The sequence below is a fragment of the Peromyscus californicus genome, unplaced genomic scaffold, assembly GCF_007827085.1.
Source record: "Peromyscus californicus insignis strain IS unplaced genomic scaffold, ASM782708v3 Scaffold_14__1_contigs__length_90479793_seg_2, whole genome shotgun sequence".
NCBI classification, from domain to species: Eukaryota; Metazoa; Chordata; class Mammalia; order Rodentia; family Cricetidae; genus Peromyscus; species Peromyscus californicus.
Genome location: NW_026294436.1, coordinates 12,391,007 through 12,413,060, shown reverse-complemented (window position 1 = coordinate 12,413,060; position 22,054 = coordinate 12,391,007). Strand labels below are relative to the sequence as shown.

General features: G+C 40.9%; 1 protein-coding gene across 11 annotated transcripts in view; it reads right to left on the bottom strand.

Annotated features, from left to right (window-relative positions):
* Positions 1-1,555: 1,555 nt before the first annotated feature.
* The window catches only part of Slc35f5 (solute carrier family 35 member F5), a 36,316-nt gene continuing 15,817 nt past the window's right edge, over positions 1,556-22,054 (bottom strand). For 4 of the 11 annotated variants that reach the window (XM_052736771.1, XM_052736774.1, XM_052736773.1 and 1 more), the window contains 10 exons: positions 21,782-21,863; positions 20,475-20,562; positions 16,874-16,938; positions 13,967-14,071; positions 13,282-13,441; positions 11,199-11,225; positions 11,010-11,100; positions 6,779-6,933; positions 5,642-5,735; positions 1,556-2,692 (listed from right to left, as the gene is read on the bottom strand). In XM_052736771.1, coding sequence (XP_052592731.1) covers positions 5,660-5,735; positions 6,779-6,933; positions 11,010-11,100; positions 11,199-11,225; positions 13,282-13,441; positions 13,967-14,071; positions 16,874-16,938; positions 20,475-20,562; positions 21,782-21,863 — 849 coding nt within the window. In that variant the 3' untranslated portion in view covers positions 1,556-2,692; positions 5,642-5,659. The other 7 variants (XM_052736772.1, XM_052736770.1, XR_008217862.1 and 4 more) reach the window with 6 other exon arrangements.

Here is a 22,054-nt window from a genome sequence, read left to right as displayed (position 1 = left end):
ATCAGTTCTGGAGATCTCACCCAGACCCACATGCTTGACAAGGCAAGCACTTTACTGACTGAGACATCTCCCTATCCTTTGTATGTCTTTTATCATGCCAACCAGCATTGGTTTTAGCATTAAGAATTACTTGTAGCCTATTTTGGAATATTATTTTAAGATTGTTAATTTGTTTATGCTGTGGAACATTTATTTTAATGATGCAAAGATGGGTTGCATTCTTTTATGTTGCATTTGTTTAATGCTGTGGATATCGCTCCATATAAATAAAGCACTGATTGGCCAGTGACCAGGCAGGAAGTATAGGAGGGACAAGAATTCAAGGAAGATGTAAAGTACTGGTAAGCCACGAGCCACGTGGCAAAGTAAAGATTAATAGAAATGGGCTGAATATAAGAGTGAGAGCTAGACAATGATAGGCCTGAGGAGTTTAAATAATGTAAGAGTCTGTGTGTTTATTTTATAAATGGGCTCCGGGACTGGCGGGACTGGCAGGACTTGGCGGTGGGAGCTGGAGAAAAATTCTCCAGCTACAGTTTAACTCTGTGAAGCTGTGATACTTTGCCTGTCTAAAACACCTGATGGTCTAACAGAGTTGAACAGCCAATATTGAGGCAGGAGAAAGTATAGATGGGCTGGCAGGAGAGAGAATAAATAGAAGGAGAAATCTGGGAGAGAAAGAAGAGCGAGAGACCAAAAGGAGGAGGACGCTAGGGGCCAGCCACCCAGCCATTCAGCCAGCCATGGAGTAAGAAAAGGAAAAAAACCCAGAGGCAAAAGGTAGATGGGATAATTTAAGAAAAGCTGGCAAGATCAAGCCAAGCTAGGGCCAGGCATTTATAATTAAGAATAAACCTCCATGTGTGATTTATTTGGGAGTTGGGTGGCAGGCCCCAAAAAGAGCCAAAAGAGTGAAAAAATAATAATAATAACCAACAACAGTGGCCCCCAAGTGAAAAAACACAGCTGTCTGCTATTTAAATTAACATAATACAGAGGATTCAGGACTAAGCAGAAGGACAGCTAACCTTCATTTTAGATTCAGGTTAACACCAGACCAATTTTACAAATGTGAACAGGATAAAGTGGAACACTATAAAGGGAATTTTTAAAAATGAGATTCACTAAGTGATTTGGAGAATGGTTCTTGTTCTTATTTAACTTGAAACAGGATTGGATTCTGACTACCCAGAATACAGAGAATCCTCAGATATAAGCTCACTGACAAGAAGCAATTCCAAAAGCACACATACTGTGAGTAATGCTTAAGACCTCAATTTAGGAGTCACAGTTAGGAGTATTTTATATGTACTTTGAGATAGGTCTCACTATCCAAGGCTGGCCTTAAATTCACTAGGTAGCCATGCATGATTTTGAGCTCCTGATCCTCCTGCCTCCACCGCCTGAGTGCTGGGATTACAGGTGTGCACCACTTCACTTGGTTTATGCAGGCTAGGAATGGAACCCAGGGCTTCATGTGCCAAGCAAGCACTCTACCAACTGAGATGAACTCCCAGCCCCATGATTTAATAGTGATAGACAAAAGAATCAAATATCATCTTTTCACCAAAGTATCTCCTTGCCTTTCTTTTTTATTTTAACCATTTACATTTACTTAGGAAAGTAAGATTGTTTAAGGAAGCAGCACCCAGTTTTAGAGTAATTTATATGTGGAAAGAATACAAAATTACTTGATACATCTTTAATACACAAATACATATACAAACATTTTATTCTAATAATATTCTTTATCACTTCAATTTAAACCATTCCATTATGAAAATTTCTTAATTGAAGAGAGAATATTCCTTTAAAACTCTAAATTAAACAGAGCTTTCTCAACTAATGTATAGCCACACAGCCCGTAGAAATGTGATTTTCCAGTTTCCAATTCTTCCTCTTTAAAACTGTTACCGCTTGTCACCTTTTCTTCTTTCTTTTCTTCCCCTTTTTTTTTTTTTTTTTTTCGAGACAGGGTTTCTCTGTGTAGCTTTGGAACCTGTCCTGGAACTCACTGTGTAGACCAGGCTGGCCTCAAACTCACAGAGATCCACCTGCCTCTGCCTGCCAAGTGCTGGGATTAAAGGCGTGCACCACCACCACCACCACCACCGCCCGGCTGGCTTGTCACATTTTTTAAGATACAAGGCACCGAACACCAGGAAGGAATCACACAGGGAGTGCACTTGGACCAGATCTCTTCTCAAACATTTGTCCTCTAAAGCACCGCCAGCTTTGCATAAACATACTAGTTACATTAACTAGCATTTCTTCTGTGTGGTTATCTTACAATCTACAAAACTCAAAAAGATAATCTGCACCCACTGAAGACAATGCAGTTAGTGTCTGCCTGTCAGAATGCTCATCTACTCACTTAGGTGATTTCCTGGAAAGAGTCTTACTCGGTCTGAATGGGCATTTTTAAGAGTCCCCAGAAAGATTTTCTTCCTTGATTAGTTCCAGTGATTTCATGAACTGAACTGATACATAAGGCAAGTTGGTCCTTTAGAGCAACTGGACTGCACACAACCTACATGGAACATCCTTCATTTTGGAAATGAAGAAAGCAGACATGAGGAGAATGTATTTAGAGTTTCAAAGAATTGAAACTGGTATTGTTCAGACTAGGCACTGAAACACTTCTACAAAGAACTTGCCAGATTGTCTCTCCACCGTAGAATGTTCCATTACGCTAAAAACAAAAGGATACAGAAGACAGTTATTTATCATTTACATCATTTTACTTTCTGTAGCAGAGAGAGTCTGAGAAGCAAATTTTCTTAATGTTGAAATACCCATTATACACAATACATCTATTTAGTAACTAGATACTTGATCTTGAGTTGAGAAGAATTCAGGACAGGGACAGCAAGATAGCTCAGGGGGAAAGGTGCTTGCCACTGAGTCTGATGACCTGAGTTCAATTTTTGGAACCTACATGTGGAAAGAGATCCAAGTCCCTCAAGTTAGCCTCTAACCTCCATGTACACGCTGTGGCAGTGCACATGAGTATGTGTGCACATGTATGCACACACAAACATGCATTAAGTAAATAAACATTAGAAAAATTAGGACAAGTTCCATGGCAACAGCAGGTCTGACACCACACTAGGTAAGTACGGTGTGCCAGCATTAGTTTTATTCCCGGCACAGTCTACTGTTACCCTATGGTGACAAAGCCTCCACTCAGCCTCTTCTAGTCTGTGCTACTTGACGGTGTCCCACCTTCTCTACTCGTCACCAGCTCATCTGTCTCTGGCTCTGGCTTTTCCAACCACTGAAACGCAGCCTGGTTTGCGGGGAAGGGGGTGTTGAATGTGACTCTGAGAGGGATGACGAGCACTCCACAGAAAGATAACCCATAAAAATGCGATGGCATGAAGACACCCTAAATACCACCTTCACAGTTGTTTGTAAGCTACAGATTTTATTCTATTTGTGTGTCTGTCTGGGGGTGTGTACACATGAATGCAGTGTCTGAGGCCAGAAAGGTCATGGCATCCCTCAGCTGGAGTTAGAGGCAGTTGTGACCTGCCTGGTGTGTGTGTTAGGAACCAAGCTCAGCTCCTCTGCAAGAACCCAAGCACTCTTAGCACCGAGCCATCTCTCCAGCCCTATTATTTTCAATTTAAAGATGGCACACCTGTTCCACAAGCCTCACTTAAAAGACAGCAGACAATAAAAAGCCATTTTCCTTAGGAGGAATAAACTGCATGAACAAAGAGAACCAACAACAGCAATCAACTCTTGGGTGGCCATGAAGAATACAACCAAGAAAGGGTAAGGAAGTAACGGATAGCAGGAATCGGGACACACCGAACAGAATGTCAGCTATGCGGTCAGGCTTCCCTGACAGAATGGAGAGCTATCCAAATTATGCAGCAACTGTACAGAAGTAGTGGGGAACTGCTGTTTGTTCTGTTTTCTGTTTGTTTGTTTGGTTGGTTGGTTGATTTTTTGAGACATGATTTCATGTGGCCCAGGCTGGCCTCAAACTCACTATGTGGTGGAGGATGACCTTGATCGCTTCCTGCTTCGACTTCCCAAATGCTGGGTTTACATCGTGTGTCACCATGCCCCACCAGATGATGGAGAGGACAGAATGACATGGAATCAGGAGGCGAGCATGTGGTGTGGGAACAGAGATCCTCATCTACCTTAGTAAAAATGTTTGTCAACTGGAGATGCCTAAAGCTGGACAGACAAGCAACAGAGACATGAGCATAGTCTGTGAAGAGACCGGCAGGTCCAAGAGAATCAGCCACAACTGGGGGTGATGGGCAGTTAACATCTGGTCCACCCCTTCCTAAGGAACTATGGGAAGTTCATGGCTGCTGAGGAAAGGAGAGATGTTTTCTTCAGTGCTACAGCAGGTTGTTCATACTGTTATAAAAATAACGCCTCACCCATGTTTCTATAAGGAAACTCAAGTTCACACACACATTTGCACACGGTGGGGAGGGAGAAGAGATGTAATACATTCTAAAATATTTTATTTTTTATTTTCTCCTTTTTTTTTTTAAGATTTATTTATTATGTATACAGTGTTCTGTCTGCAGGCCAGAAGAGGGTGCCAGATCTCATTACAGATGGTTGGGAGCCACCATATGGTTGCTGGGAATTGAACTCAGGACCTCTGGAAGAACAGCCAGTGCTCTTAACCTCTGAGCCATCTCTCCAGCCCTTTTCTTTGTTTATAGTAAGAGTTTATCATTAGAAGAAATGATTTACATGAAGAAAAATGGAACAGAGGCTGAGATGACTCAGCTGGGAAAGTGTGAGCTGCACGAACATGAGGACCTGAGCTCAGACCCCAGAACCCACAGGAAAGCCAGGCAGCACTGGCAGCACACGCCTGGAATCCAGTGCTGGGAGGTGGAGCAGGAGGATTCCTGGGATTTGCTGGCCAGCCAGCCTAGCTGAATCAGTGAGCTCCAGGTTCAGTGAGAGACTGTTGAGAATGATAAAGGAAGAGAACAGATGTCAACTTCTGGCCAGAGGCCATACAGAAACACATGCATGCACATGGACACACACACACACACACACACACACACACACACACACACACACACACACAGAGTGAGAGAGAGAAAGAGAGAGAGAGAGTGAAAACTCACTGACCATCTAAGGAGAGGAAGGCACTAGTGTGACACTTGGAACTCAGCACCTGTAAGACTGCTCTAGCACAATGCCACTTCCCAAACAAGGAAACAGGCTCCAAGAGGCCAAGAAGCTCCTAAAGTGCCACACAGCCAGCTGTGGAAGAACCTGGAGATCTGCAACCCAATTGGTTTGACTCCAAGGGTTGGAGCACTTTGGGCCACCTCAAGCAACTCATTCTAGAAAATCTCCTGCAGGGGCAGGATGTGGTGGTGGTGCACACCTTTAATCCCAATACTCTGGAAGTAAGAGGCAGGGGATCTCTGTGAGTTTGGGTTAGTCTGGTCCACATAACAAGCTCCAGCCCAGCCAGGGCTACATAAAGAGATCTTGTCTCAAAATGGAAAGATGGAAGGGAGGGAGGAAGTGGGAGGGAGAGGGAGAGAGGGAGGCAGGCTGACCAGTCCCACATTTGAACATTCTAGAGACTAAGAACACCACAAAACTTGTGTTTCATGGTGTTTGCTCGAATACACACCTGGACTACAGACGACAGCTAAGTAGCTCCATCCTCCTGAGAAACGCTGTGCATAAGAATGAGGCTCTCACACTGTTCACTGTCTTCTGGAACTCTAAAGAGAAGGCAACAGTTAAGAGAGCTTTTAACCTCAGAAATAGCCTGCTACCCTGTCTGAAGCTGGGAGGACAAGACACAGTTAGTGGCAGAACCAGCAATTTCCTTCATGGTTTTGAAGTGCAATACAAAAAGCTTTCTCTCTTAAAAAGAAACTTAGAAAAGGAAATGTAAGACAGTGCTAACACAATCTATTATGAACCGCACCCAAGCCAAAGTTTTCTATATTTAAATTAATTACAGACCACCTGTGAACCAAAACATTTGCTTCCTAAACATTAGCAGTGAAGAAATAATCTCATCATCCAAAGAAATCACACGCATCTCTTTTTCCTTATACAACACAAATTATGTAATCCATTCTTTCAACAATTCCTGTCAAAATCCCTAGAGCCAGGCCACTGTGGTGATCCTCAGTATACTTAGCCATCGCTGTTGTTTTGTCTGTTGAAACAGGGTCTCCCTCTGTAGCCCAAGCTAGCCCCAATCTCAGAATCCTACAGGCCCTCTCTCTTGAGTTGCTGAGATTACAGGAAAACACAGCCACACCCACCTGCAGACATCATTCTTTAAAAATCTATGCTGTGATCCCAGTGCTCAGAAGACTGAGGCGAGAGGATCAGAGTTCAGGGCCAGGCAGGGTTACTAAGACGATATTTCAAAAACACAAACAAGGGCTGGGAGATGGCTTGGTTATTAATGCTTGCCTCACAAGCATACAGAGACACAAATTCAATCACCCCTAACCCATGTAAGATGGCCAGGCAAGACAGAAGCATCTGTAATCCCAGTGGTGGAAACAGGAGGGAGGGTCCCTGGGGCTCGACGCCGGCCAGCCTAGTCAAAATGGTAAGGCTACCCAAACTAGCCAACACCAGTGAAACACTCAACAAACTAAGGTGGAGCTTAGGGAAAACATTTGACATGGACCTCTGGTCTCTCCTCATGCACGTGCACATACATGAAGGTGCATGCAAACACAAATGAACGAATGAATGCACACATACAAGCTTAAAACAATCTTTGTGGGATAAAACATACCTCTGAATTCGATGTTTTCTGCATATAAAGGCAAAAATTCTTCTGACCCCGACCATCACAGGATCCCAATTATTATAATGGCATAGGAGAGTAACAATAAAAAATGAAAAGAACACAGGGATAGCGCCTGCAAAAAATAACCAAGAAAACTGCACCTAAAACAAAAGATTCAAATAAAACCTCAAAATTATCATTAAGGCAATTTTTACCTTTACTATACATTAAAATACCAAGAAGACAGACTAAACACTGATAATATGTTATGAGGTATTATTATATAAAAGGATTTAGGACTTTACTTTATAATTCTACTTGCCTAAGTAACTAGTAGCAATAGTTACTGCTCTAAAGGAATGGGCAAAAGAAAAGCAACGAAAATCTGCTGATATTTGCAGATGCAGTGCCCAAGGTGGGGATGTCCATACATGGGGTTTCTGTCTCCAGCACCATAGTGCCCATTTCCTCTGTAATGGTCACTCCTGCTCACAAGTGTACTTTTCTTCCTCAATTTCTAACACTACCTTCAAAATTTCAGATTTGAAAATAACCGTTATGTTATAGCTGTGTTAACGGTTGCATCACAGTTATTAGTGTTAAAACCAATTAAGACCCTTACAGACAACTTGTGCAAGCCTTTTTGAATAATTTGTAATAAATTCTAATTATTTATAATTTTAGTCTTTGTTTGTTTGTTTTGTTTTTAGACAGGATTTCTCGGTATAACAGCCCTGGCTGTCCTAGAACTTGATTTATAGACCAGGCTGGCCTCAAACTCACAGAGATCCGCCTGCCTCTGCTTCCCGAGTGCTGGGATTAAAGGCATGAGCCACCACCACCTGGCTATTACTTATAATTTTGAATATTTATTTACTTATTTTAGTCATGTGTATGTATATCTCTGCTGGTGTCAGCAGGGGACAGAACACGGCATTTCTTTCTCTGCAGCTGGAGTTGCAGGTGACTGTGAGCTCCCCGACATGGATGCTGGAATTTGAACTCAAATCCTCTGGAAGAGCAACAAGTGCTCTTAACCTCCAGCCCCACAAATTCAAATTATAACACTCAAAACTGGTTATTTCTCTATCAAAGGATGAAAACATGCTCAGGATCAGGTCCAGAGAGATAGCTCAGCAGGTAAAGGCATCTGAAGCCAAGCCTGGAGACATGAGTTAATCCTTGGGACCCATACAGTGGAAAGAGAGAACCGACTCCTGGGGTCCTTCTCTGACTGCCACATATACACGATGGCACAAATCCATGCACACGCACACGTACAAATGAGAAAAAAGTTCAGAATTTACTTCTGACCAAGTGAACAGGAGCAGGCAAGAAGCCAGGCTTCAGCACTAAAGAGCCCTCTGATGCAACCCTTATGATCCTCTTATCCATCACCGATCAAGTTCCTCAAGAAACTGAAGATAATGAAATATCATAAAGCTTAAAAGTCCATCCTTTGTGTTAAGAAGTTACCTTTAGTGTCTAGATCTGACTAAAGCATCCAAAACAATTTTCTAAGCAGCCTGCACCGACTACTGAGGCTGATGAGGGACACAGTGGTGATCTGTTTTACCGAAGGAAATAGCCATTCCTGTTTGCTAAATGAGGAAAAAACATTTGTCCTCTTCTGACAATTACAAAGAAAAATAAAGGACAAAAGAGATGGCTCAATAAAGTGCTTGACTTCATAAGCATAAAGAATTAAATTTGATCCCCAGAATCCTAATAAATATTCTGGGTGATCCCTGAACCCTAATAATGAAACTTGGGAAAGGTGGTGCACTTGAAATGCTAGCACTTAGGAGGTGAAGCCACAAGGATCTCTGAGCCCACTGGCCAGTTAGTCTACTCAGAAAGCTCCAGGGCCCAAGAAGAGACAGTCTCAAAAATAGCCGGACAGCACCTTAGGAACAACACCCAATGCTGTCCTCTGCATGCACATACACACATGTGCACACATGTACTCATTCAAACATACACATGCACAGAAAAGAAAAGGAAAAAGGAGAGTTTTCATAGGGAAAACACCCTCTGCTGGAAAGCACACACTGGCCCATTAACACCACCATTAACAGAGAAAACAAAATAATCCTCCAACCTGATTTGCACAGTACATGCACACAGAGGTTCAGTGACCCACAGAACACCCAGGAATGAGCCCTCATTAAGAGAAACTGAGAAGCCCACAGTTAGCTATCAAAGTATTGATAAAATGTAACATTTTTTGGAATTACCAGATGGATTACCAGAACATCTAATAATCTACAAATATCAGCACAGAATTATTTTGTAAAGATTTATTTATGTGTATATGTGTGTGCCTGAGTATATGTGGGCCACATGTGTACAGGTGCTGGCAGAGGCCAGAAGAGGGTGTTGGATCGCCTGCAGCTAGAGTTACAGGTGGTTGTGAGCTGCCTGATGGGAACCGAACCCAAGTCCTCTGTACAAGCAGTAAGTGCTCTTAACCACTGAGCCATCTCCTATCCCTACAGAACCATTTTAAATAAAAAATATACACATCACTGAGATTTTTTTGCTTTTATCCATAAGGTACACAAAGACCTAAATAAAAATAGCACTAAAAATAAGGTTACTAGAACACACTAGAAACCTGCAGCTTTCAAATATTTCCATTTTCAAATTGCATTAAGCCAACACACATGTGCACAATATGATTACTTATGACTTAAAATATTCAAATTCCAAATGCAGAGTGAGTGGCTGTCTCCCTCCTGAAGCTTTAGGCAAAGGCACACCTCTCTCCCCTGCCCCCTTAGAAGCACTAAAGAAACTTTTTCCATAGGGTGAGGTAGCACACGCCTTTAATTCCAGCACTTGGAAGGCTAAGGCAGGTGGATCCCTGTGAGTTCAAGGCCAGCTTGATCAATGTAGTGTGTTTCAGACCAGCCAGGGTAATACAGTGAGACCCTACCTTAAGAAAAAAAAAAAAAAAAAAGAAAAGAAATTTGTAACTCATTGCTCGAAGCTGCAGTCAGAGATGCCTCTGGGTGTTACTTCTGCACCATAATTTATCATCAGAATCCCCATGGCCAGACCAGGACATGGTATAAGAGGTCAGGGACACCTTGGCTAACTGTGACAGAGCTGAGCATTCTCCTGGAGTTCACTTGGACCGACAGCAGTGTTAGCACAGTGTTAAAGCAAGCACTGGTGCTGACCTCAGAGGCCAAGTCACTCACACTAGTGTGCTAGCGCCATCTCCTATTGCACACAGTGGACCTGTACCAAAGACACCGGGAACAAAGAGCTACTCAAAAACTACAAGCCCTGAATAAAGCCACTCCCCTTAACCTGGAAACTAATGGGAAAATATTGGAAGACCAAAATGAAGATGATCTGTTTCTTTTGAATTTTATGTTATTTATTTATATAATTTACTTATTTATTTAGTGTGTATGCATGTGCATATGGGTATGGGTGTATGTACATTTGATATGCCATGACTATAGAGACCAGAACCTTGGCTGTTGTGGTGGTTTGAATGGGTATGGCCCCACAGACTCATGTGTTTGAATAGTTGGCCCATAGGGAGTGGTACTATTAGGAGGTGTGGCCTTGTTGGAGGAAATGTGTCACTGTGGTGGTGGGCTTTGAGGTCACATATGATCAAGCTATGGCCAGTATGGGACACAGCTGTTTCTGCTGCCTGAGTATCAAGATGTAGAACCCTCAGCTCCTTCTCCATCATTATGCCTGCCTGCATGCCAACATGAAGACAAAACTAAAGCTCTCAAACCCCAGTGAAATGTTTTCCTTTCTAAGAGTTGTCGTGGTCATGGTGTCTCTTCACAGCAATAGAAACCTAAGATGGCTGTCTTCCTTAGGTGATGTTTTTTGAAAGAAAGTCATTTACTGGCTTAGGACTTCCCCTGTGGGCTAGGCTGGCTGGTCAGTGACAGTGAACCCCAGGATTCCTCCTTTCTCCACCTCCCCAGCCCTGGGATTACAAGCATACAACACTACTCCGGGCTTTTGTTTTTATATGGATTCTGGGGATCAAGGTCCAGTCCTCACACTTGCAGAGTCACTCTACTGACTGAGCCATCTCCTGAGCCCTACTGCTTATGTTTCCATGTGCTGGAGTCCCTTTAGAGGGAGAAGCCTCAAGTCTTATCCATCCCTGCTCCCCGTACTATTAAACACACCCTTAACTGTCCCTGTGTCTGCTGCAGTAACGTTCCTAGGGCGTCCCAGGAAGAGCCTGGCTTACCTTTTGCATGCACATGTCGGCTATGATGGAGAGAGGTATTGTAAGGCTTAATGCAAGTGTGCCTATCAACGATGAGGTAAGAAAGCAGCCCCTGAAAAGAAGAAAGGAAACATAATTTCTATATTAAAAACATTTTTTAAAATGCCATGGAATAAATTGAACCAAGATGTCCTATCCTATAATACGTGCCTGAGAGATCCCAAGCAGAGGTGAAAGCTGAGTATGGACAGAGATACAAAAAATAATAGTTACTAAAATGACTCCAAAGTTTGTCCTCTACTATTTAGAAATACAAACATGGAATTATACAGTGTTCTGGGTGCTTTATACTATTTTGAAATCTGTTTGCCTATATTATTCAACTTTGGATATATAGATTATATTTCATTAATTTAAAAATTACTGAGTAGAGTTTTTAGTTTTTTGATGATACCTAACAAAACCACATTACCTTTCTTTAGATTTTAAAAACTAATTTTTAAATTACGTGAATAAGGGTGGGTCTGTACATGTGAATGCAGTGTCCTTAGGGACCAGAAGAGGATGTGGGATCCCTCTGAAGCTGGAGTTAGGCAGGGGTAAGCTTCCTAACATGGATGCTGAGAAGTGAATTTAGGTCCTTCGCAAGACCAGCATGTACTCTTAAAGACGGAGACATCTCTCTAGCTCCCAAACAGAATTATTAAAATTGAAATCACACACAAACTTTTAGAAACTGATAAGCCTGTGCCACAAGGCCCAGCTCTCTGAAAACTTCAATGTGATAGAAACAGTATAAGACTATAATGGAAGTCTCACACACTCCATATGGGATACTGTGTTCCAACTTATTTTAAACTTATTGTCATTAAATGAGAAAAATTCTAACATATTATAGTATGCTAGCATCCCAAGTTAACCATTCATGATTTCTACATCTGACTCATTCATTTGTAAAGCTCTGAATATAAATGTAACAACAACAACAAAAAGCCTGTGAACAACCAAATAGTCCCAAGCTCCCTACGTAAGCAACACCCCTGGAGTCACACTAAGAATCAGTGAATTCTTACATCTCACACAACCATATGATGTCCACTAGTCCATGGCTACTTTCAATTGTATAACACTAGGCTTTATATGTTCACTTGTACATGTTCATGTGTGTGCATATGCACTCAGGTGTATGTACACATGTGTGCATGTATAGGCCAGAGGTCAACATTCACCGTCTGTTTTACTCTTCACCTTATTTCGAGACTAGTTCTCTCACTGAACCTCGGTCACTGATTCAGCTAGACGGGCTGGCTAGTGAGTTCCATGGCTCTTCCCATCTCTGTGCTCCCATGTTAGTGTTAGAGATGCACGACACCTTGCTTAGATATCCAAGCTCAGACCCTCATGTTTGTGCAGCAAGAACCTTATCAACTGAGCTATCGTCCCAACCCCCAACACTATACTTTAAAAGAAATCTTTTACCGATTGATAATTTCATATATGTAAACCAACTCCTTGAAAGCATTTTTACAAATTTAAACAATTTGTATTGTCCTAGTTGGCTTCAGCTCTCAACTTAACATAGCCTAGAGCAGTGGTTCTGACCTTCCTAATGCTGCAAACCTTTAATACAGTCCCTCATGTTGTGGTGATCCCAACCATAAAATTATTTCGTTACTACGTCATTAACTGTAACCTTGGTACTGTTATGGATCGTAATGTAAATATCTGATATGTAGGATATCTGACATGTGACCCCTGTGAAAGGGTCGTTTGGACCTCCAAAGGGGTCATGACCCACAGGTGGAGAACCATTGGCTTAGAATCATCTGAGGAAGTCTCAACTGAGGGATTGGTTGGCCTGTGTCATGTCTGTTAAGATTGTCTTAATTGATGATTAATGTGGGCGGGCCTGCCCTGACTTCCCTCAGTGATGGACTGTGACCTGGAAGTGTTAGCCAAGAAACTCTCTCCTCCCCTAAGTCACTTTTGGTCAGAGTGTTTAGCACAGCAGCAGGAAGGAGACCAGAACAGTATTAGTTCACATAGTTATAGTCACTCATTTATTAAACAAACACTTTTGAGTTTCTCTCTATGTATCCTCTTTGTGATGGACCCACAAAAGTTAAAATCCCAGTCCTTGCTCTATCAGAATAAATATATTGAATTACAAGTACCTGTGTGCAAGGGAAGCACACAGAAGGGACCCTCAGAACTCAGAAGACACAGAAATGTCCCAACTACTCCTAAGGCAACAAACTGACAACAAAAGGGGTGCAGAAGTGACAGCGCCTACCACAGCCAGAGGAACTCGGAAAGAACTGTTCCGACGAGGCCATTGATAACGATGCACAAAAGCACCACTTTATTGGGAAACTCGAAGTCCTCAAAGCCAGTGTAATGAAGTAGAAAGAACCCCGGCCATAAGAGCAGCAGATTAAACAGACCTACAAAACCTGAGTGTAGAAGAGACACAGGGTTAAAATCACGGCTGATTTCAATTTTCCAGACTTGATAACACTATTAGAAACAGATCTCACAAAGGGCTTCAGTGGCTTACTTAACTGGAACTTGTGCTGGTTTGAAGATTAGTTCTACAAACAGCTCAATTCCAGGAAAAAACAGCATCAGCACCTGGCGACTGGCGACTGCGCTTTGGCTGGGCAGATGGTGCAGTCAGTCAAGTGCTCACTGCTCCAACATGAGTACAGTCTCAGCACACAGGTGTGCTCACTTCTACCCTCAGCTCTGGGGACACGCAGACATGGCTCTCTAGGACCCAGTGGCCAGCTAGTCTGGCTGAACCGTGAGGCCCAGAAGGTTCAGTGAGAGACCTTGGAATCCACAATATTTCCAAGAAAATAAAAATAAATAAATAAAAATCATATGGAAGAGGAAAAAGGCCTCCACAGTCTCTCAAAAAATAACCTATGAATTTATAATTTCAAGTAAATAGCCTAAAAGGTTAGACATATACTTGCCAAAGAACATTGGAATATCCAATTTATCTTCTCTGTCTACCTTTCTCTTGATCATCACAATGTAGACAGCATAGAGCATCGCTCCAGCAAGGGACCAAATGGAACCTGTAAAAACCAATAAATGATTTAAGCTCTTCTATCCATTCATGAACTCATTCAACATACATTACTACATATATTTAATATTATTAGAGTCTAATAATACATTGAATACTAAATTAAGAAATGAGAATGCAAAAATGAAAAAAACTAACTCATTCCATCCAGCTCCTCCTGTAGGATAGGAAGGAACTAAATGGATAAATAAATTTATACAAAAGCATTTGCCTTAGTGACCTAACTGAACACCCACAATGAAAGTCAGATAAGTAACATTTTGTCTTTAATTTTGAAACATGCACTTACTTTTCTCTATATCAGTGGTTCTCAACCTTCCTAATGCTGTGTCCACTAATACAGTTCCTTATGCTGTGGTGACTTCCAACCATAAAGTTATTTTCGTTGCTACTTCATAGCTGTAATTTTGCTACTGTTATGTATCATAACGTAAATATCTATGTTTTCTGAGGATCTGAGGTGACCTCTGTGAAAGGGTCATTCCCAAAGGGTTGAGAAACCCACAGGTTAAGAACCACGGCTCTACAGGAACCATTTTGACACAGGCTTCTCTCCATCTCTAAGCCATTGCTGACCTTATTCTTCCCATCCCTCCATGTGGATTTCCAGATGCTCTACCACCACATCCCTAAGGCCACACCTCTTCCACCCAGCATCCTTTCTACTCTGCCAAATTTCCATTGATTTCTCTTCTGTTAGACAATGGAACGTCTACTAATATTAAATATGGTATTATGGGTTGGGAGATGGCCCAGTGGGCAAAGCACTTGCCACACAAATATGAGGACATGAGTCTGAATTCCCATGACCCATATCAAGTCAGACATGGAAGTGCATGCATCTGTAATCCCAGCACGCCTACAATGAGATGGGAGGCAGGGACAAGAGAATCCTAGGAAGTTTACAAGCCAGCAGCCAGGCACACAGTGCAAATAACAGAAGACCCCTTCTCAAACAAGGTGGAAATCAAGGACCAACACTTGAGGTTGCCCTCTGACCTCCACACAAGCATGGTGTCACATGTGCACCTATACTAACACACTCACATGTACACTTACACATACCATATATCCACACAAAGATAAAAAAAAAAAGTCATTAATTTATTCTCTAGTGGCTTTGTTTTGTAATTCCTGTATCTTATTTTAAACCAGAAACTGTTTAAAAACTACAAGCACATAATGTTTTCTTATAATTGGTTGATAATGTGCAATATAATATGAAGCTCACAGTGTGTGACTAATTCCTGTCTTCATTAACTTGTGCTCAACAACCCTTAAGTAAGTCTTCATAAACAATTACCAATGCACCAAGTGACCACTCAATACTTTAATCTAGTCAAAGAACAATATTTATTAACTCTATTTTTTATTATTATCAAAAAATTTTAAAGCCTGTCAACAAAATCTTACAAAATATATATTATGGGTTTTTTTTGTTTGGATTTTTTGTGGTTGTTGTTTGTTTGTCTGTTTGTGGTTTTGGTTTTTCAAGACAGGATTTCTCTGTGTAGTCCTGGCTGTCCTGGAACTTGTTCTGCAGACCAGGCTGGCCTCAAACTCAGATCCTCCTGCCTCTACCTCCCGAGTGCTGGGATTAAAGGCATACGCCGCCGCCGCCGCCACTGCCACTGCCGCCTAGAGAAATTAAGTTGGGCTCTGCCTTTGTTTTTGCTAAATCCAGGCAGTAGATAAAAATTAAATGTTTACTATAATAGTAACTGTTAAGACAAGGAATAAGACTGATGAGAAAATTAGTGAGTAAGACAACAGGATATTTCTATACCCTCACAGTATCTCCCCACAAGATGCCTGCTACTTCAACAACTAGTCACCTCTCCCTGGTGCTCCCAGACAGACACTACTTTAATACCAACATCACTAGCAAAAGGTTAAAGCAATGTCATGGGTCTTCAGAGAAGGCACCAACACCAATCAGATCAGGAAATATTACTGTCGTGGTATTACTACCAATCCGTACAACACCAATTTAACTAGAAAGAATTCTAGATGAACCCCAACTAGAATGGAGAAACACTGTACAAGATAAATAAGCTGTACCCTTCCTTAGTGTCAAACTCACAGAAGACAAGGAAGACTGCATTAGGATTCCTACTGAAGGGACTTTAGAGGAACAAGACAACCAAATGCAAATCAATAAAAGATCTCAGGCCATTATGGGAAAGATGGCTACATTAAGGATGGGTCTATAGCCCATACTACCAAAATTAAGTGTTCACTATAGTAGTAACTGCTCATGAAAGATACAAAAGTGAATGAGAAAATTAGTAGGTAACATTCATTCCTGATTTCTATAATTGCTTTGTAGTTATGTAAGTTAAAATGTTGGGAGAATCTGGGTGAAGGTCATATAACAGCCTCTTTTTTTTGTTTTCGTTTTTGTTTTTGTTTTTTAAGCATCACTTCCAAAGGGAAAGTTCAATTAAAAGACAAATTTTTAAAGACCCTTGTTATTGGGTCAGTACAATGGCTTAGTCGGAAAAGTGTTTGTTTCCAAGCCTGGAACCTGAGTTCAATCCCTGGCGACCACAGTGAAAGGAAAGATTTGATTCTTACAGATTATCCTCTGACTTCCACACATAAGACGTGTCACATGCACGTGAACACACACACACACACACACACACACACACACACACACACACACACAAGTAAATGTAATAAAACTAAGTGCCTGTTAGTGACATGCTGTGTGTACACGTATCTGCATGCCCAGCAGTATGCACAAAGCTTCCCTGAATGCCCTAGAAGAGCACAGTCACGTTCTTACCTATTGTGTCTCTTCCAGCAGACTTTTCAGACCCCGACAGATTCACCAGCACCACGCCTCCAATGCTGTGAGAGTAACACCCATTACTGATGAGCAATAATAAGCTCCTAAAAGACTAATCATCTAGATAAAAACTAAGAGCTCATCTTAGCTTTGGGTAAAACTGTCTGAGAATTTGGTGATTTTATTGATGAGTGCTCATGAGCTCATCAGCACAGTACAGGAGAGTGCTGCACTGACAGTTAATCCTCACAAATGCACACTCATGGCTTATAGGGAAGGAATTCATGAAGAGGTGAAGTAACTTGACCAAGACCACATGACAGGGCTTGTCACAGGCAGCTTGTCCTCAAAGCCCAACATGCTTACATGCTACTGTCTTAATTATGGAAAAGATAACTTGGCATCCCTTTGTTGAGCCTTCTTTCAAAGAGAAATAAGCCAACTCCACATAAAGCTAGCAATGGCACTTTTCGTGCAAGTGAAACCTAAATAAACAGCAAGGCTGTTCTTCCACATTTGATGAGTCCGTTAACCCCAGGATTTTAATGGATAAAAAGACGACCAAAGGCTGTGGAGAAGTCAGGCCATTGATTCAATTGACTGTCACTGCTGAGCACCTAGAAGGAGCAAAGCAATGTGTTCCAGGGGACAAGATGCGTGTGTTCCTCTTCAAGGAGCTTACATGGCCTTTCCACTTCCGGGTAGCTTATTAGTTGTGTATATTTTTTTCAACAAACAGAAATGCTGCAAATTTAGAAGACAGTCCAATTCTCTTGCCTACTGATCAAAGAGACTTGGCACATTTGAGAAGTAGTATAGAAAAAGAATATGTTTCCCCTTATGGAACCATGTAATCAGAAGCAAACAGAATAGTCCTTACACTGGATCCTCCTACTCTCTAGTGCCGGTGTCGGGTTTCCTGCTATGATCATTGTTTGGATTAGAGTCAGCTGTTGTTTACTGAGTTCCCACAATATAACAGAAACCAGTTCGTTTCCATTCAGAGGATGATGCCATGATGGTGCCTAAATAGACTGAGCACACGTTCTTGGAACCAGTTTACAAGTTTGACCTCATCCATCCGCATAACAGACCTATGAGACAAATTCCACTGTGATCCTCCTCAGTTTACAGAAGAGGAAACGGGCAAAGAGATTTTAAAATAATGTGCAAGATCTCAAAACTAGTCATGGAGGTGGGACTGGATCACAGACAACAGAATGTGATTTCTGAACTTTCATCAGATTTCTTTCAAGGCTGTAGCTATATCAAATTCTATGCATGATCACAAAAATTCAATCTCATTGTTTAAGGACAATTCAGTACAAAGTAAGTATTAAATAGTGTTTATTGGAGTATTCTCAAGAGTGAAATTACACAAGAAAATTAAAATCAATTATCCTAAACTATAGTGATTTTTTTAGAGCACACAAAGTACTTTAGACTTGTGGCCATGTGGTTTCTCTTACAACTCTGCCCCATAGCAGCCACAGATGACAAGCAAATGAATGAAAATGATTGTGTCTCGATAAAACTTTATTTATAAAAACTGGCAGGCAGCTGACGTTAGTTTCCTAGTCCTCATTCTCAACCTACTTTTACAAGAATATTCTGTCACAACACTTGCAAACTCAACATTTTATATCCATTCCCTTCTTTATCAAACCTTTCTTTATTACATGGTACTAAGAAAAGTTAAAAACCAGCATATATATTTCAGGTAAAGTTTAATAAAACCTTATTTACTTCCCCAACACAAATGTATTATATTTCCAAAATGCAAAAACATGTTTGGTTAAAACATTAGTCAAGCATACAAAAGAATATATCCCTGGTAGTTATAAAGACTAAATATAAATCAGTTGGGTCAGTCAGAGTGTCACTGAAACACTCTTGATCAGCTTTCCCTTGTGTCTAAAAGCTGTAATACAGAATATAAGAAGAGTGACCAGTCTTCTACAATTGCCAAGTGCTAGTCCCTCAGATACTTTCCAGACACAAAGCAGTACAGTTCTAGTCCTCTCTGCTGGATCAGAGCTTAGGGGAAGCAACAGAACTCTGACTTGGTCTCAGCTACTGCTATGAAAGTCTCATCATTAAGTGCTTCTGTTACCCTCTTTGCTCTCTCGTTTTCCAAAAAGAGCTGCTTTGTCAAACTAAAGCATCTCCTTTGAGTAATGTCTATGGGAAAAGCTAGGCTCTTGGCAACACACAGAATTTGAAGTCAAGTTTCAGCCTTTAAAGGTTTACAGTCCAGCAGAGAAAACTCACAGTTACATATGAAAGACTGAATGTAGTTATTGACAATGTGGCTGCTGTGCCCTCAGATAAAACTGCCAAATGAATTAAACAGAAAGTAAGTGAAAAATCACTGCAGGCTAAGATAACTGGAGAAGATCCAATTCGATTTCTAGAAGAAAGGGACAAATAAAAGCCAACATAAAAAGAGGACTTGTGTCAAGAAAAGGAGATAGACAACTGATGATTACGTTGGCACATTACTGTTAAATGTGAAAGTTAGTTCAATACTTAGTAATTTTTCAGTCAATGAGAACCAGTGGATGAGAACCATAGCTGTCCTGGGACCTTTCCCTCCAGTTACCCTAATTTGACCCAGGGCTAAACAGCATCATGTCCATGGGAAGCCGTCCTTTGCCTCATCTTTTTTTGCTTATATATTATAACATCAACTGTTTCAACATCATATTTTAAAGACTTTATTATTTGTTTATGTCTACATAAGTGTATGAGTGCATGTGTATAAAAATATGCATGCTTGTGTATGCGCAATGAGAGGCCAGATGAGGATGTTGGATCTGTCAGAGAAATGTTGTGAAATATTATTTTAACTAGGCAAAGATGTCTTACATTTGTTTATGCTGTGGAATATTTAACTGTGTAAAGGTGTGTTACATTTGTTTGTGCTGCGTTTGTTTAACAATGCAAGTATGTGTGTTTATTATGTAAAGATGTGTTGCATTTGTTTCACCTTGCCTGCCTAAGGCACCTGATTGGTCTAAATAAAGAGCTGAACATCCAATAGCTAGGCAGAGAAAGGGTAGGTGGGACTACCAAGCAGAAAGAATAAATAGGAGAAATCTAGGCTCAAGAGAAGAAGAGAGAAGAGAATGAGGAGAAAGGGAGACACACCCAGGGCAAGAAGCCAGGCAGCACCAGCCAGACACGAGAAGCAGTGAAAGTAAGATGTACAGAAGGAAAGAAAAGTAAAAAACAAACAAACAAACAAAAATAAATAAATAAATAAATAAATAACCCAAAGCAAAGGTAGAAGAAGAGAAACAGGTTAATTTAAGTTAAAAGAACTACCCAGAAATGAGCCTAAGATAGGCCGAGCGTTCCTAACTAATAATAAATCTCTGTGTCATGATTTGAGAGCTAGTTGGTGACCCAAAAGAAAAAGCCTAGTACAAGAGAACGCATTATAGGATTTGTGGACTAGCCAGTTTGCTTCATGGGTGTTTAAATCTGACTCCCAGTCTTCATGATGTCCAAGCAAGCTCTCTTAACTGCTGAGCCATCTTCCCGGATCTAAATCTTATTTCTGAGCAGAACAAACTAGCATATGTTATATTCTTACCTTAAAATTACAGCTAACAGCTTAGAGAGGGTAAATCTGTCTCCACTGTTACTCGGAAATACAGCTGCAAGGATTAAAGTAAAAAGTCCTACAGGGAGAAAGAAAAAGACAGAAGAAGCTGATAAGTTTACTTCTACCACCAATACTGAGAGCAACATGAGTAAGTCACATATCCAACTTTTAAGCTAATTGTTTTGCTCTTTTCAAACAATTAATACTGCATTTACTTAAGTGGAAATGTCCAAAGGTCAGATTAAGAAGAGCTTCTAAACCAAGTCACATCTATTCTAACAGTACAGATAAGGGTAGGGCTATTTATTTTTAAACTGTAAGTACTAAGTTGAGCCTGCAGAGTAACACTGACCTCACCAGTCATGCCTGTGTTCTAAGTTATCTCTACAGCTTCAAAAATACTTCATTTATCTTCCAGATTTGGAAGGTGAGTCAATGTAAAAAAATAAAACACCTACTAGAGTGCAAATTTTAGATATGAAATAAGCAGTGGCATTTAGCCAAAAGGATCTAGAAAAAGATCTCTGAAAAGGAAATATGCAGGGAAAGACTACCATAGAGGGAGGCTAGGCCTAGAAAACCATCACACACTGCAGAATAAAACCACAGAGGGCTGGGTGTAGTGGTGCACACCTTTAATCCCAGCACTTGGGAGTAAGAGCAGGCGGATCTCTGAGTTCAAGACCAGCTGGCCTACTAAGTGAGTTCCAGAATAACCAGGACTACACAGAGAAACCCTGTCATAACAAAACGAAACAAAAACAAACAAACAAACAAAACCCAAAGGAGGCCAAAGGAGAGCATGTGCCTAGTATGTACAGACCTAGAAAACGTTCATGAATTGAAGGATAAAACACACAAATACCCAGTGTGTACTTGTGGGGGAGCGAGTGCCAGCATGCACAGGCCTGGGTTTGTGAACTGAACAAAAATGACAGCCAAACAAAGAACTATAAAGTACCCGAGGGATCACCAATAACACAAAGTTCAGGCGGTCAACTGTAACCATGTAAACATGGTTGTGCATGCCTCTAATACTGCTTGGAAGACAGACACAAGCAGGAGGATTGCCACAAGTTCAAAGCCAGCCTGGCCTGGTCTATAGAGTAAAATACTCAGAGCTAAATAGTAAGGGTCTCAGAACAACATACTCCCCCACCCCCCAGTTACTTATAATATACTAATGTACAGCATAACTAAAAACTTAGAAGACAGAATTGTGTCTAGGTTCATACAAATATCACTAGATATGCATGCATCCATTCATAATGCAGATTTTAAGACACGTTTCTTACCAGAAGTTGAAGACAAAATATTCACTATGGCAACCTGTGTGTCTGAAAGTGCTTCTTGATATGACAAATTTGCCAAAAACCACTAAACAAAAAGAAAAGAAAGTGAAACCTCATGAAAAATATTTATATCTGTCTGTTCAATTTACAGTTGCCCCCCTTCTAAGCACTATTACTATATGACATTTGTTTTTTGTTTTTAAGGTTTAAAAAAAAAATCAAATGTTTATGTGTGTATCTGTGGAGATATGGGAAGTTGCACACAGTGCCAGCAGA